Genomic DNA, 17866 nt, shown 5'->3' with positions numbered 1-17866 from the left:
AAACCACAGCAAAATGAGGCTCTAAAGCCAAAGAATGAGATGCTGGTGTCTGTCCTGAAATGTGCTGTTAGTTATGGAGCCAGCAGGGAGGCAGCACCTGAGCCCTGGGGCACAGCACTGTGCTGGGAACAGCACCAGAGCACTGTTCTCCCTGGGACAGCTCTGCTTTGGCACGAAGCAGAAGGGAATTAGCTGAAAGGCTCATTTCCTGCTCCCATCATCTGCTCTTAAAGCTCCCAATTAAGTGAAAGTATGTCAATCTGAAGAGCTTTATTTGCTCAGCGTTTCTCTGGGCTTACACGTACTTAATGCTATCAAGTATTGATGTATATCCAGAAATGAGAAGTGATGAAGCTGTTAGTTATACAAAATGAATTAAGTTTCCCAAAGAAATGAGTTTTGTATCCTCTTGATTTTGTACCTTTGGAATGTGCTGCATCTGGATGGGCTCTGAAGGAGGAGTGACTGCTGTGCAGGTCAGCAAAAAGCAGAGGAAACAGGAAAAAAAGGCCCCTTAAGGTACAGAAAATAACCATGAGCCACTTCTTTCAATATGCAACAGATAATGAATAAACTACCCTATATTTTGTATTTATTTTTGTCAACAAAATCTAATCAAAGTTCATTTTTTTTAGAAACTCAATAGTTACATTAAATTAGATTACATAGAAAATTAAATCATAAATCCATGTAACTAGACCCTGCCTCTGTCTTGGTTGCTCCAAAACACAACTTTGCTCTCTTAAAGCACCTCATTTAGTTCTAGGAGGCTGAGCTTCCAAACTAGTTATGGATTTGATCATTTAATAACATGAAACAAGTAATTGTGTGGGGGAAAATTTATTATTTAATTTGGCCTTACTGGTAATCAATAGCAATCTATTAATTCATTAATTTGCATATCCCTTGTTTTTATGTGTGCCCATAAGTTCTGTTAGCTTTTTTTTATTTTATTTTTAATTTGTGAGCTTTCTACCTTCACTGTGCTAAAGGAGGTGCTCAGACTGTATTAAGCAGAGGAAACAACTGAGCAGTGGGAATGCCTGTCTGCCCCACAGAACTGACTGCAGCACAAGATTTAGTACTGAAAACAAGCAAGAGAAATAAAACAGGGCTTATTCACCCCAGGATCACCCATAATTCTCATTAATGTTAATGAAAGACACTAAATGGATATGAACTGAGGGGAGTTTATTAGAACTTAATAAATGCTGGTATTTTCCTTTTTTTTTTTTTATTTTACTTTATGGTATTATAACTGAACTTCCCCAGGTGAAGTGAAAGATATTTAAAGAAAGAATAAAAATGCTATATCAAATTATGCTTCATAGGTTATTTTCTCAAGATGCTATTTTTCATTCAGAATTATTAGATTTACACATATCTCTAATAACTGTAGGCTTAAATTATAAACTATATGAAATCAAAAGATTACTTACAATTGAAGGATCAAAAATGTTTGTAAAGAAATGGAAAAAGTCCTATTGATTTAGTTCACATGTTTTCACAAGTGAATTGAACCATTTATACCAGAGAAAAATCTTGCCCCAGACACCAAGGTTGTGCTACTTACATCAGGCTCAGACAGTCAAAGACAAGTTATGAATTCATATTCTGCTGGATCATAATTCTGAAGTTAACTCAGGGTGGCCTCACCAAAAGGCACAAATGAAAAAATGGCTTTTGTTGAGTGCAGAGATGACTTATTTGCAGGAAAAAAAGGATTAATTAAATGCAGTGTGAAGTGATCCACTCCTCAGTCAGGGCAGACTCACCACTCCCTAAAGATCCCCTCCACCTGAGGTGCTGGAAGGCCAGGTGAGGAACTATCACAGTGATATTGCCTTTTCTATACCTTCTCAATGGAGAATTAATAAAGCTTATTCACAGATCCATTAAAAAAAGAGAAAGTGTTACCTTTGGGCATTATCTTTACTTCAAATACTTAAAATTATAGTGGAAATCAGAGAAATTCAACATTCATTAAATCAGAGGAATTATTCATCATTAGAGATTTTAACATCTTTATAAATAAGTTCAAGACAATCATTCACATCAGCACTTTCCATCTGGTCTAGTTTATTTTCTTTCACCCTCTCACAGAGAGAATTTGGATCAGTGATGCCAGGCAGACAACATGAAATGAAGATTTCATGGTAGCAATGAAGGTCGTAACTCACAAAAAGCGTAAGTGGAAGAGAAAAGAAAATGGTTCGGTTTGTCTGAGACAATAATGTAGGAGATTACCAAAGGAAAAAACATTTTTCTCCTTCCAAAGACCTGGACAATCTAGGAAACACAACACAGGATGTGTGTCCAATCTTCTGCTTTTCCCACAGCCACGTATTTCCTCTGCTCCTGGCTGCAGAGCTCTTATCCCAGAGCCCACACCAACAAACCCAGCCTGCCCCAGGGACATCACCCCATGGGCTCCATCCCTGGAGGGCTCTCCCTCTTGGACATGCTGCCCTGCATCCCCTCCACACCCTGCACAAACCTCCAGGTCATGGGACAAGAGATGGGAAGGGCCGGGGTACAAACAAGACACGGCGCAAAGGAAAATCTCAGTGTAAGAACAAGGCAGAGTGACCCCACACTGCCTCAGAAGGACAAAGCTCTGACCAAACCCAGCCCCTTCACCCACTCAACAAAGCAAGAATAACAACTTGGCCCTTCTTTAAATCACTTTGCCGCAACAGTTTGGTTGGTAAAATAAAATTACCAGTCTTTTGTACCTAGCAAGGGACCGAGAACTCAGAAGAAAAACTGAGACATCTTAGTCTTAGACTTCAGTGAAAGGCAATGTGGTGGAAAAGAAAATGTGTGTGGAGACCTAATGGTACAAAAAGGTGAGTTTCAAGATGAATTTTACTTAGCTGGCCAACTATTACAAGTAAATTTCCCTCTCTGAAAGTGAACAGTTTATTTCCAAAGTGGGCAATTGTGTTAATACAGGGAATTTGTTAATATGGTAATACAGGAAAGTTTCTCCTCACATTTTCTGTATGTAATCTCACTTAAGGAGACAGTATAATTGTTGATAGATTAATTTTAATTTTCCCCAATTTATTTCAATTGTGGCATAATTACTAAAATACCCAGAGATGCTCTTATTTACAGAACTCCCTGTGCAGAAGTTTCAATGATAATTTTTCTTTCCTTCAAAAGCAAGGGACTGAACAGTGGTTATATATTGAAAGAAAATCCTGAGCAGCAGGACCTAATTCAGACATAGGTGATTATTTATTTTAAAAATCCTAATCCTGAACTGGCATGTTATCTACCAGTCAAACAGGGAATTTCTGTCCAGAAAAAGCCTGGCAACTGCACCCACAGATGCAAAGTCTCTGCTTGAAGCTCTTGGCTTGTCCAGCGTGAGCATGAACTGAAACACACTGTGGTATCCTGAATTATTTGCTTTTGTTTTTTACAGGAAAAATATTACCTGCTTTTCACCCTGTTATCCTGTCTGGAGCTTGCTGAGCAAGTTTTATTGTATTATTTTAACCTTAGTTTTCCATGTCTAAATCACTTCAAGCAGAGGCTTCTCTTTCTAAGAAGCAAAGTCCTGCATGGGCTAACATGGTGCTGCCAGGACAGACTAAAATGGACTAGGTCCATTTTACAGATATTACAGATATTTCACAGATATCTCTGTATCTCAGAAGTGCTTTCCACAGATTACAGGGCAGTGTAACCACCTTTCATGTGACACAGGAACACAGGGCTAGGAAAGGCCTCCATTCCCTTGGTATTACATGCAAAAATGTTACATACACACTTCTTTGACATTTTTAAGAAGCAAACTCCTCCAAGCTGTGCAGGCTCTCTGGGGATCTGCAGGGACAGCTTTAAGCACACACTTCTTTATTTTCAGAAGGGGAGATGACTTTCAGGGGAGAAAACATGGAGCCAACTTTTTTGTTCTTACTGCATTGCTAAGGCACCCAGGGCTGTAAGTGGGCTGCCTTTGGCTGAAACTGGGTCATCACCAGGTGTGAAGAACCACAATCCTGCCCTGTCACAGCACCCAGCCAGCCAGCTGAGGGACAGATCAGTCACCTGGAAACACCCCTGGGCATGAACACCCAATAAACCCAACCACAAACAGTTTAAGTGTGGGTTAATGCCTGCTTATGGAGGGCATGTGCTGGCATGAAGCAGAAAAGTCTGTTTTGCACATAACCTTTGACATTCCTTCTAACCTGGGGTCAGCATGGGAATAATTTTATGTGGACCTTGGGAAAAACAGTACCTGGTAGGTAAAAATACAAAGGCAAATGTGCTAAATCACATGAGATCAGAGCACAGACGCATCATGTTTAATTTTAAAGCATTGCATTAATTTTTAGAAAGAGTTAGTCAGAAAGTTTCAGAGTTTAGCTGAAATCTAGCTTTGCAACAGTTGCTTCATAAACAATTTTCACCTGCTACAAAAAACAGAAAAACATCAAGTTACACATCTGAATTAAATGGGAATACTTTTGCACATTTCTTGGGGAGTTACATTTTAGTTGAAAACAATGTTTTGCAATAAAATTTAAAAAAGAAACAAAACAAACCCAAGCATTCCCTCCTAGATGAAGAATTTTATAAGATACAAGACAGACAAAGAGAAGAAGCATTATGGATGAGATGGAGCTTGGAGAGAAATTCATACACTAACCACACAAAAATTAATCAGGCAGCCTTGACTGTGCTATTAATGATTTTAGACCTCATGCATGGGATTTCAAAAGGTTTTACATTTCAAGTACAATATGGTATTTGTAGGACCTGTACTCAAGAGTGACATTTGATTGATTGTACATACTCTGAGACAGAGAATGCTTTAAATGCAAAACATATTGCTGTAACATGGGAACAAAGAACTGAAAGATACTTCCTAATTAAAAGAGAGGATTTTTGATCCTAATCTCAGTCATTGTGGGGCAAATAAAGAACAGCATGTCATGGATTTCTCAACAACCCTCCCTATATTGTTTTTTTGGTCAAAACATGTCAATTCAATAAAACAGCATTTCCAAAGGAGGCTTTGTTTTCACAAAGAAAAAGATTTTTTTTGTCAAATACTCTGTTATAACATTTTCAGAGGAAAAATTTTCTACCTTTTTGCTGGAAATACTTTTTCATTTTGAAATATATTATCGAAGAAAAAAAAAAAGACACTGATTTGTTCAAGATTCTGTCACGAAAATTGAAAATATCTAAATGTATACCAGGAAAAATAAAAAAAAATTAAAAAAAAATATTTAAAAAATATTAAAAAATGGATATTTAAATTTTTTTTGGCAAAGCAGGAGCAGGCTGTCCTGGAGCTGCAGACTTGGACCAGCTGCTGGCACAGCTGCTGACTCCCCAGGCTCTGCTGACACCTGATGTGGCTGCTGGGGCTGGGACAGGCACATCCACACTCCCATGGACACTTCTGGAAGTGCTCACTCCCCTCCTGCCACGCTGGTGCTTGGCACAGCCATGGATTTCATGGTCCAGCTCCCACCCACCAGACTCTGGGAGAGGAAAACCCCAGCAGCAGCTCTGGGGCTGAACAGGAACGTGCCCAGCCAGGGGGGAGCTGGATGTGGCCAGCAGAGCTGCAGGACTTTTAATATCTGCACGCCAAGGCAATTTAAACAAGCATTTGAACCCACTTACTTGCTTATTATAGTTTAATTTAGACAGTGTCAATATCTGTGACTAGCTCTGGGGATATTTTTGGAATTAAACTACCTAAAGAGAACATTCATCTAAGAAATCCATATGGCAGGAAAGAAGGGTAGAACTGCTAGCATAAAATAGTAAAATCTCCCTTTTCATCACCATTCCTCAACTTAAATCTCTGGAAATTTCATTTACTACCCTCATTTATACTTGCCTATTTTTAACCCTGTTTTGTTTGGAGGCTTTGGTTGGTTGGTTTTGTTTCTTATATTTATAGTCTATACAGATTATTCTGTGTTTGTACAGGGACAGAGCATAATATGGCTTTACAAGTCTGAGGTACAGAATTCCATGGTATTCACTACTGGAAATTCAAAATAATCTAGATTCAGAATTATCATAATTCATTACTAAAGAGAATCTTTCAAAAATTTCAGTCCCCATCCCTTCAGGGAACTTCACAACCCAGTATTTCTAGATCAGACTTTGTTATCCAGGCCATCATTTCAACTCATCAGTGCCTTGGGGCCTTTGATATTCACAGCTAGGATGGTGTCATGTCCATCAATCACTAGGCTTTTTCCACATTCCCACTTTTCTTTCATCTTCTTCAGTCTTTAAAACAACCTCTAGAACTTTCCATGGGTGTTTACTGGGCACAGACACTTCTTACTTCTGTCAACTACTCCCATGCTTGAAGCACAGGACCTGACCTGTACAAATTATGGGGGCCAAAATAACTGCTTTCATTCTAGGTCCTGTATATGATTATTTGTTTTGGGGAAGGATTTACAGATTTACCAGTACCTCTTAAATATATAAGCCTGGGAAACAAAATTGTAATATGTTTTTTTCTGGAAAGCTTATTGTTCAGTCAAAAACTAAATATTACATGTTATGAACAGAAGCAAGGACCTGACAGAGCAAAGACTTATTAGGACTTATTTTGCATCATAGAAAACACAGGTCTGGCCAAAGGACTAAAAGGAGATTTAGAGCAACACAAGGCAGATTTTGAAAAAAGCCCTGAAGGAAAGGGCAGAAATTATTATTTAGAGTGAGTAGAAAGCATAGAGCTGGCAAAGGCTTTAAGGGAGAGGGCAGAAACTATCTGGATGATCCTGCTGCTTTTGTCTCTGTAAGGGGCAGTACAATCCTAGCTTTGAAAATATGCATCACTGACCCCAAACCAGCCCAGGCTAAATATGGTACTGAAATAGAAAGAAAATTTTGAGCTCCAAAAAAACACAGAATCCCTGAGACTACTGAATTTGTTGTACAATTACCTCTCCACAATATTACACAGTCTCCAACCAAATACTATTAGTGTGGCTCACAGAGCAATTCAGACACTGCTGCACTTCCTCAAATCATTTTTGGATTCCAAGAGAATCAAGCTTCCAAGAGAATCATCATTCTTAAGGGTAAAGCACAGGAGATGATTTGTTCACATGTTTCAGCACAATCTGGTTTTCAAAACTTTGTTTCTTACACATCTTTTTGTATCTGAATTTTTAGAATTGTTTAAAGGTAAGAAAAATCTTCATATTTCTCAAACACTGGTTTTTTTTTTTTATTCTTCTAAGAGAGCAAAAGAGGGTTTCTAGCACTCCACTAAACCAGGACTCCTGTCTGTTGGTCTGCAGGGAAAGAAGGCTGAGGCATCAAAAGTATTGCAGTTAGTGAATTTAATCCTTCCAATGCAATCAGTCTGCAATGCGATCTGATTAAATTTAAAGACTCAAACCTCAAGTCCAGTACTTTGGGTCAAGACATAAATAGACAAAGAGGATGAAAGAGAAGTCTCCTGTGGGCTTAAATGAGCCCTGGGCTCCACAGCTCAGGTTAAGATTTCTGAGGAATGCAAGCCAGGTGGATTGATTTAACACAGCATTAAAAAACATCTGGAAAAGAAAAATATGTGCATCAAAAAATAATCATGAGACAATCTTCTCAGTGTAAAATAACTAGTGGAATGTGTGACACATAAAATAAGTTTCTGCACACATACCCACACTGCCACCATCAGCTTTGCTTTCTCATTTATTTAGGGGAACCTGTCATTGGCAAACAGGCCCCTTCTCATGGATAACAGAGGAGGTGCTGAGCTGCTGGAGACTTCAACACTGCTGCAAAATAGAGGATGTGTTCATACGTGTTCTGCAATGGACACTTGCTGTGCAATATTATCTTGTCTCTACAGATAAATTAGTTGCCTCGTGCTCCTGCCAGCTTGATTTGTTTAGCCTTTACAGAGTACAGAATCCATGGAGTTTCTTGTGATTGAATCTCACGTAAAAGGTAAACCTGAGAGCTTATTCTACACTAAGCTATACATCCACCCAGGCAGCCAGAGCATTTGCTGACTTGGTGATGAAAAGAAGGCTATAAAACATACTAGGGAAATCTTGAAACGTCGCTCACTTGACATAGCAATAAGAGCCCTGCATTAAGATGCAGAGCTGATTTCCCTGATCCATGAAATTGCCTGGATATTTAAGGCATTCTCAAACAGAACCAGCACAAAACTCACCCCCCATTCCTGGCACAAGGACACCACGGGTTTTGTGCTCTCCAATAAAAAGAGAGCTCAAAATTGCAGAGATTAAGTCTTTAAGGGAGCACCTAAACACAATTTCCTTCATTTCTCAAATAATAAGAAAAAAGTATTAAAAACCTCTTGAATGCTAAACACAGTTTTGCTTGCTGACACACTGTTCAGGTGCCAGAGATGCTCAAGTTCTCTGTTGTGAGTGGCTCAAGAACCTCTCACAATAAAAAAGTGCAGTTCCGTGCCCATCTTTGGAGAAGGACATTTGTTTCTCTCTTTAATAAGAGACAGGGCTGGAATAGGTGCAATAGCTGGAATGTTATGAAAAATATTATGAATATATTGCATTATTTCATGGTCTGAGACTTAGGACATGGTTCAGAATCCCTTGCCATGTGTATATTTTCAGTTGCTAAAAGACCCATCTATACTTACAAATACTGGTGATCTTAGGGCCAGGTGTAATAAATTCCAAAGAGCCATGCAGTAAAAACACACAGTAAAGGGGGAATTTGGAAGGGCCATAAGCTTCCCTAGAACATTGACCTGCAGGCTGTGCTACCTTAGGTGCAAAGGAGGAACAGAGTACAATAATGAAACTACAATTAGGTCATGAATAGCTGCCCAGTAGGTAACTGGAAAGGCTTTAACACAAAATGCACACACCAGCAGCTTTCACAGCACCCAAAGGGACTGGTAACACCGGCAGACAATCTTATCAGTGATTTCTAAACAAAATCTCATGGAAAGGGTCATCTCCTTCCAACCTGTTGCATATATTTCACGTTTAATTTTCAGCATCTCCATTGCAAAGAAAAACCTGAGACTCATATTCAGGTTCAAGATTTTTCTTGTACATGGATTACCATTTCTTCTTGTGAACAAAGAAGGAGAATTCCTTAATGTTTTTCAGACTAAATTTCTCAGTTTTTGTCTTCAGCTAGGCTGATGGCTCTTCCCATTTTGTGGTAAAATTTTGCACTGAGCAATTGAAAAGTCAATACTCTTCTGCTGCTTCCTGTACTTCTGTTCCTCCATAGCACATTCAGTCGCCTATATTTACACAGATATGCAGAATTACACAAAATACAAAGGGAAAGGATTCTTGAAACCATCTGCCATGTAACCCCATTTAAAGCAAAAGCAGCTACACCTAATTAGCTCCTGAGATACGCTTGCCTACCCTACTTAAACAGTCTCCACAAACTCCCTTGGATATTTATTGTGATGTTTTGCTATTTTTACTTTTAGAATGTTTTTCTAATGTTTGGTCTGTTCCAGAAATTTTAATTAAAAGCTCCCTCAGAGGAGACTGGATTATTGTGGATTCTCATATATGAAAAAAAAAAACCCCAAATAAATCCACATCCAGTAACACGACACATTGAATTTAAGGTTCATAAATTATTTGTAGGTCACATAGGTGTTTTTTCAAACTTTGTGATTCAGTCTAAATGAAACCAGCTTTTTATGTATCCACCCTATTGTTCACTTAAAAGAAGATTTTGATCATGGTAATTTCTTTCCTGATTGAAGTTTTGAAGGCTCTAAATTCTCTGAAGAAAATAGTTGTTGGCATTTTTGTATGATAAACATCCCAAAGCGATGATGATAAATTACAGTGTTGCCCAATGATGCAGAAAAGTAAAGAAATGTAAACTGATAACCTCTGATTTATGAATACACTCTCATTATTGCAAAGTCTAGGGGTTCACAGTTGTAAGAACGGGTCATTTTCATCTCAGTGTTTATTAAAAGTGTGAGAAGGAGGCATGAAGGGTGGCTGCCATTTTGCAATAAACACTTAATGCTCTTTGTTTCCAGCACAAACACAAAGCAATACAGAACTTGCCTTTTTAAGGCCTACATAAGCATTTATTACTGTTCTCAATCACAGAAGATGGGAATTTTTACATCTGCCTTTGTTCATTCATATAAATAATTCTTCTCACATATAACCATTCCTATACACCTTTTCTTTACAGAGAGAAAAAAACTTGTCCAAGATATTAAAATAAATCCACTGATTTTTTTTGTAAATCTTATTGGTGATAGTAACAAAATTTACTTCAAAAGTATTTAAACTTATTATTTCACCTATCAACGGAGACTACCAGTGAAACCCACCCAACACATTTGAAGTCATGAGTCAAGGAATCTGTTTTGTCACAATTCAGAAATAAATTTCAATATATTCCTTTATCACATCCTAAGCTTGGTGATATTCTAATTTCTTCTTCTCTCTCCCTATTACTTCTCTGTTAAATATTCAAAGCAGGCAGGAAAAGGGAGAAGGAAAAATAAGGTCAATACAGCAAATTGGAAAAAAAGTAAAATGTTCCTATCCACCACCGTTTGGTTGTTACAGTTATCTTAATCAACTCAAACAGGTTCTCTGAGACATCTAATTTGATTTTACAAAGTGCTAACCCATAGCCATATTTGACTTTCCTCTGATTCCAAACATAAAAAATAGCCTTTATCTAATGTTGAGGCATATCATCTAACTACACATGCAATTGCATTTGCATTAGGAGGCAGTGAAACATGGCTGGAGAGACATCTCGGATGTTATCTGTGTTATTACTCAAGTGGAGAATATAATCATAAATCCTCTCTTCCCTCCCATCCTCCCACCTCTTTTTTTGGAAGTACACTTAAAATCTGGTTTTTAGCTTCACTGGGCCCATTACATTTGAACTTCAGTAACAAGAATGTGATATGAATACGTTGAGAGAAAGCATAGACAAAAGGTATATTTTCATAATGTGGTTCAGTTTAACTGCCTATAATTAGCTACAACTCATTAGGCAATAAACAGAAAAACAAAGAGATCATGAATGGAAGGGCAATATATTCTCCATAAAACAAACAAAAAACTAAACCAGATGCCTCTTTCATGAGGCTTTCCTTGCATAAATACACCCAGCAGCTTAGAAAAGATATTTTCTTGATTGAAAATTTTTGCCTAGGAAGAAAACCTGTAAACATTATCTTGTGCAATTTCAATAAAAAGTATTTACTGCTATTGTACACTTGGGATTTTTTGATAACAAAGATAAAGTAACAATGCAGCAATGGACTGCAGATGATGAGCTTTGATCTTTTATTAGTTCTTATAATTGTGTCTTAATTTGTATTCTGCATAATAAGCACTCACCTTCACCGTTTGTCCAGCTTCAGGGCCATCCTGTAAGCAAAGGGAAAAGTCTCAGGTTAGAGGATCTAAAAAGGATCACAAAGGAATTCAGAAACCTTACTCAATAATCATTTCCATCAATTACACTGTCTGTTAAATTAGCATATTTTTTCTGAGGACCATTCAACACTAAGTTTTTGGACAAAGCTCCTTTCCATATCAGGCCCCAGCAAAATGGGAAAATATCTCACATCACAAAAACAACAGTTTCTATTTTCCGTTTTTTCAGATTATATTTTTCAATAGCTAGCAATACATTTCTGATCCTTGTGAACATAAAATCACACGTGGAAGTAAGAATTTAATCAAAGTATGCTTGCTTAAATTCTGATTCTAATGAATGGGCTTAGTCTCCTGGTTTGCTTTAAACAGAGTTCATTTTTGGTATAAAAACACCCAGCACAAATAACTGAAAGGTCAGAATTTATAATGTATTTACATGGCTGCAGCTCTCTGCCTGCATATAAATAGCTGTGAGGGGGGATCACCTATCTCAGTGTGGAACAGGGGATGTGGCTGCCTTCTCTAGAGGTCAACCCTGCAAACACTTCTTTGGAGGAAGAATATTTCCTGAAATGCTCACAAACAAGCACAGCATTTGAGAGTGTTTGCTGCCTTTATCTAAGGTTTTGCAGTTATCAATTAACCACACTTTCCCGCTGGTTTCCTTTTTAGATTTGTCAATGGCAAATCTGGAAGACTGCAATGCAGTTTTTTGGCTTGTTTTTTATTACTGTTATTTTGCATTTATTGCCCCTTGAAATTCCAATGTCCTTATATAAAAGGCTGAAAGCTTGATAAAACAAACCATTAAACCTTTTTTTAGTTGACTGGTTTACAAACCTGGATGGAAAAGGTGAGCGAGGTGCCACAGAAATGTTTCTCCACCACATTTCCAACCCTTTGCGCCGTACGAAACAAATCGGCCACTTCCTCGGGACGCAGGTCACGGAAACGCTCCACCGGCCGCAGGGGACAAACAAGGACATCTGAAGGTGGCAGTGTCAAGGCACAAACACAAATCTGAGTGGTCCAGAACAGTCCCAATCCCCAGCCTGGAACCTGGTTCTGATCACCCTTGAATCGCCTGAGCTCTTCCTCTCTGGTGATACAGCAAGAACATCAAAAACATAGGGATAATTGCAAGGAATTATATGATGCTTTGCTCAGAATTCCTTTCCTCAAAATCCCTCAGATATGGGCAAAATTGCTAAGGCTCTTGTGCTCTAATGAGACATTTAAGGGAAAGCAAATTTTTCACAAACTCAAATTTACCATCTCAATGGAGAAATACTCATATTTATCTCCCATGAAAGTCAGAGTTGTTTTCTTTTGTGATTAAAAATGGGGGAAAGCCAAAGAAATTTAAGAGGGCTTTGAATGTGTTGTCTGAGACAGCAGTTTTACAATGCTTATCCCCATATGTGATATGTATTTTTGAAAATCTTGATCTTACACTTCTAGTTTTAGCCACCTAAGTATGACAAGCTGGCACTATGCTGATTATAGCAGATCACTTATTTCTACACATTAATCACAATTCACAAGGAAGGCTCACCTGGTGTAACTATAACGTGTTTTTAGAAATACATTAAGATAATTAAGACTATTTCCTTTTAAGCATAGTGTTCATAACCCTGTAAATGTAGTTTGATTTAATTCTACCTTGGTGACTGGGATTTGAAAGTCAGTGAAATGAAGCTATAAAGTAAATAATGGAAGTACACAGACACTGCTCACAGTCATCTCATCTGCTGTGTTCACAGTAATTAATAATTGCTATGATTCCCCACTTGAAAGTCAATTATGTAACATTATTAATATGGTCCAGAATTCTTAGCAGAGGCTCAGTTGTGTAGATCCAACAAGCAAGTACTTGATTCTCATTTCAATTCCCTGCAGACAGAATTCTTTGCTGACTTACAGAATAGAATTTGCAGAATGAAGACTTTAAAGTAACCTTTAACACCACTTGAACTTTCATGACCAAAGGCTACAAAAATTATTTTTTTTCCAGTATTAAAACAAGCATTCGAAGGACAATTTGAAGAAAATTAAGTTCCATGCCATTGTATTACAGTCATCTTTATTTTTACTGCATCTTGAAGCCTGCAGGTATTCAGGAATATTCTCTATAATCCAGGAAAGGTAACTAGGAGCTGCTCTGCAGTTAACAGGTTCACAAAAAGGTTACATCAACCTGATTGCCAAGAATCACATAAGACACTTGAAATAAGGAGAGATTAATACATGTGAAAGATCAATTATTTCCATAAGCACAGAGACAACATGTTTACACACACCAAGGTTATAAGAATCACGCTTATCATTCTGATAGGAGAGAAAACCAGACATTTTCTCAAAGTAAAGATGTAGTGGCAGGTTTTGATCGTTTTTCAAAATCCAGATGAGGACAGACAAGTCAGTAATGGATATTTGCTACAGTGGGAGCAGAATTGAGCAAGCTGTACCTGTAGCAGCTCCCAAAAGAACAGGAGAAGAACTGGTCACAGCTGTGGGTGTTAATCTGCTTTGAAAATCTGTCTCTCAGGGTTTTTTTGTACAGAATCAGCCATGCCACCATTATGCTCCTTTTAGCTTGTTACAATTTATGGTATTAACATTTAAGAAAGGAGAAAAATATATTTAGAAAACAGGTACTTGGACACGAAACAATCCTGGATGGGGACAAAACCCCCAGTTTTGTGGGGTTTCAACTCTGCAATGCTGTGTCCCTTGGTAAATTACCAGGCATAGTAAACCCCTTGTAATTAATTTGTGCCTTCCCAGTGCATTGTGCAAAGCACATCCATAAAGGATGCTATTGGCTAAATTTGGGGCCCAAGGGGAGAGCTGCAAAGATGATTGGCAGACCTGATTTCCATACCAGGAATAAAGGAATAGAAAAACTAATTAATTTTGCTCATAAAAAGGAAATCCATGTCAACACTAAAACAGGAAAAAGGACATTTGTTTAATCTGAGTTCATTTTTCAAAAGGAGAGAAGGGAAGCTTCCACCCTTAGGGCATCTGATACTTAAGTAGATAATTATCCTTCTTCTGCAGCACTGCTTTATTATCATGGCTCAATGAACCATTTATAAATGAAGAATTTCCCCTCACTTACCTCTAGCAAAACTACTGCTTACATTAAGACAAGTTTCCTTTTCTCCTTTTGGATTTTCCCCAGCAGTATCTCGCCCTCTCAGACTCGCACACACCTCACCAGCAATTGTTTGTTCTCTACCTAGCTCAGGGCCACAGCCACAACTTTCTGCATCAATGATGGTTTCTACAATCTGATGTTAGCACTGTACTGTTTGCCACTGCATTGGAAAACAAGAGTTAAACAGTTCTTGGGAAAGCTTTTGTTTCCATGGCACATCACAGAGGGAGCGAGGGCTGGTTCTGACCAAGAGAGGACAGGTTTTCTCTTAATTTTGTCACTAATCTGCACTGTCATTTGGCAAGTTCTCTGTATCTCTCTTTGCCTCTTCCACACCTCATCTGTCTTATCTGCTTAGATAGCATTTGCAGTTTCTTATCAACCATGAACCTCTCTGCTCATCTGGGGCCATCGGTGCTCCTGCAGTACCTAATGCTGCACCCATGGCACTCTGAAAAAAGGACCTGCACTTCCTTCCTACATTACCAAAACTCATTTACAACTCAAACTAGATTTTAGCTATATTTCTGTCTTTGAATTTGATAAATAATTCAAAGGCACAATCACAGAATGGAGCATCTTTTCTGAACTTTCCATCATTTCAAAATAATTCTACAAAGAATAATGATAGAAAATCTGAATCAGAGCTAAATTAACATGAGAATGTAATTAGGACAACATTCAAGTTATATTTAACTATGAATATATTAAAAGGAAAATGTTAGAATGAATTCATGAATTTGAGGTCATTAGGAAAACAACCATCCTCTGCAAATTTAAATCATGTTTTTTAACTAAAATTTTTGATGCTAGTATAGTATGTAATTTTATATCTGGTCAGATTTTAAGCTATACACCTGCTCTATTCACCTCAGAACTCTTACTAAGTTTAAAATTAGATAAACTGTTCATTACCTTCTACAATAACCCATTGCAAACACTGCTATGAAACCATTTCAGGTGACTGCATTAAAAATGCGAGCAGAAGTGAGTCTGTACTTACGTTTATGTTCAATTACTCTTTAGACTGAAGCATCTACTGCCATCTGAGAATCCCCAGGGCATCCAGCTGCCACTCCAGAAGGGCAGGAGTCTCCCATATGCCCCATGTCATAAATGCCAGTTGGGTGGGAAAATCTGGGGGTGTCTGAAATGGCCGTAGGTGCCCATGCCTGGACAAGAGCCCCATTTTATCAGAGTGGCTCAGCAGGACAAAGTGCTGCTACCCAGCACAGGTGCTGCAACTCTGATGACAGCATTCTGCCTTCAGAAAGTTTGAACTTTGTCTTTTCCTTTCTCTGAACACTGTAATTAATAATTTTTTGATTTCTTCATTCATTCTGAACTGCTACTGACTGATGAAGTTTCTATTTTTAAGCTTTGATGTGCACAGCTGTTATTTCCTTCAAGTTCTCTGAGTCAGTCCACATCACTAGAGCACATGCAATTTAATATGTCAGCTTCTCCATTTTAAGGAGTGAAAAACCTTTACACCTTATTATAATCTGTAACAGCACGTTTCTCTCTCTAAATCTTGCAGAAGTCTCCCAACACCCTTACTTCTCTCCCTAATACCTAAATATGTATACACAAATCAATATGCAAACCCTTGCACACTCTAAAATCTCCATTAAAGATTCATTAAATAACTAGGAATGTCACTATGTTTCAGGTTACCAGCAGATAGTAGCCTAAAACTCCAGGTATTTTAGTGGAAATACATAACCACAAAGGAGGAGTAAAGCCAGAGTGGATCAGACCCATTTCCCTCAAACTGAGCTCAAACCTAAGGATGTTTCAACGTTTTCAATGGAATCACTTGTATTTTTATATTGGGCACAGCAGACCACTCCCAGCGTGATGTTGGGCAGGTTGTTTAATGCACCAAAGGCCATGAGCCTCCTCCATAATTCAAATTAAAAGCCTGTTGGTCTGTTTGAGACCTGTTTGGAGAAGTTGTGGCCAAACCAGCAGGGTTCAATTCCTGAACAGCTGCAACACAAGGATGCTTAACCCTCTGTGCCCCCTCTCAGCCCTCACCACTTGGCACACACCTGGTAAATCTCTTTTGTTTCCCATTGCCCTCTGAGGACATGAGAACTTTGAGATGGGCACTCTGACACATTTACTGTGGGACAGTCAAAGCTCTGCTCAAGCACAAGCACAGATTCCCCCTGGGCATGTGTGGGTTGAAGGATGTGCTCACCCTGGGGATTTTGGGCCAGGACTGAAAAGTGAGATTGTGATAACCACATGCTGGCTTTAAGCTGATGGGAGAGAGAAGACTCAGATTCTACAAGAAAATCAAATCTCCTGGCCAGCATCTGCATGGTGACCACTTCAAATGTAATTTTCCTTCCACTAATACACACAGAGTGGAGGCTGAAATTCAAAGGCTCAGCAGTAATTTTTATTTGCTTTATATGAATTTTGACTTAGAAGCTTAAATTATTGTAATTGTGTATTTAAGGCCTAGGCCAGGCTCTGTGTTCGCTTCAATGGGACTCCACTCAACCCCACAAAGTGCCTATTATAAATTTTCACACATAACTATCAAGGTACACACATTCTGTAGTTCTGAAGTGTTGGAAAAATGGCCTTTGGGGGGGTCAAAAAAGAAAGAAAACCCAAAAAAAAAGAAACCCCAAAGAGGTTAAAATTCCTTTTATGTGACAAGCTTTAGAACTGAACACAGCTTTTTCCTGGTTAAGTCCATTAATTTGCTATATAGAAACATACTTTCAGTTTTGACTCTTGTTTTATTCCTGAATTTGAACTTCAAACAGAACAATTCAAAGCTTTAAAAAGGAAAAAATTAAAGGCTCTCCAGGTACTGACACTCTAACAATAGGAATAAAGTTCTTTTTTTTCTCTTTGTCTTTTTGAAGAACCACTTAAAAACATTAAAATTGACAGGTTTTCTTAATATGTGAGGCTTTAAAAGAGCAAAATACAAGGGGAAAAAGGCAAAATATCTAAAAGTGAAAGGGTAATTGCTACTTTATGAAGCTCCTGCGTTTCACCAATATTGTTAGCTTTCTATACCGTTTGTTATAAAATTTTTTAACTTTGGAAAATTATTTATTTTCAATGTGTAACACAGTCAGGAATTCATAGCTCACATAAGAATGGAAACACTGTTCCTGTTTCTTTAAAAAGTCTTCCCTCTCACAAGAGGGAGTGCCAGAGGCAACATCTAAAAAAACTACAAACCCAAAACCCCTCACAAAACCAACAAAAGCAAAGACATATTTTAATGATAAAAAGCAGAAGTTAGTAAAATCTCCTA

At 38.1% G+C, this 17866-nt stretch overlaps 1 protein-coding gene across 9 annotated transcripts in view; it reads right to left on the bottom strand.

The window, feature by feature from the left end:
• FHIT (fragile histidine triad diadenosine triphosphatase) overlaps positions 1 to 17866 on the bottom strand; it is a 532732-nt gene that overhangs the window by 125485 nt on the left and 389381 nt on the right. For all 9 annotated transcript variants that reach the window (XM_086846072.1, XM_086846078.1, XM_023935215.2 and 6 more), the window contains 2 exons: positions 12255 to 12400; positions 11373 to 11402 (listed from right to left, as the gene is read on the bottom strand). In XM_086846072.1, coding sequence (XP_086702198.1) covers positions 11373 to 11402; positions 12255 to 12400 — 176 coding nt within the window. The remainder of the gene's footprint in view (positions 1 to 11372; positions 11403 to 12254; positions 12401 to 17866) is intronic.

This window comes from Cyanistes caeruleus, chromosome 11 (genome assembly GCF_971803275.1).
Source record: "Cyanistes caeruleus chromosome 11, bCyaCae1.hap1.1, whole genome shotgun sequence".
Lineage (NCBI taxonomy): Eukaryota > Metazoa > Chordata > Aves > Passeriformes > Paridae > Cyanistes > Cyanistes caeruleus.
This window is presented reverse-complemented; position numbering and strand designations above follow the sequence as displayed.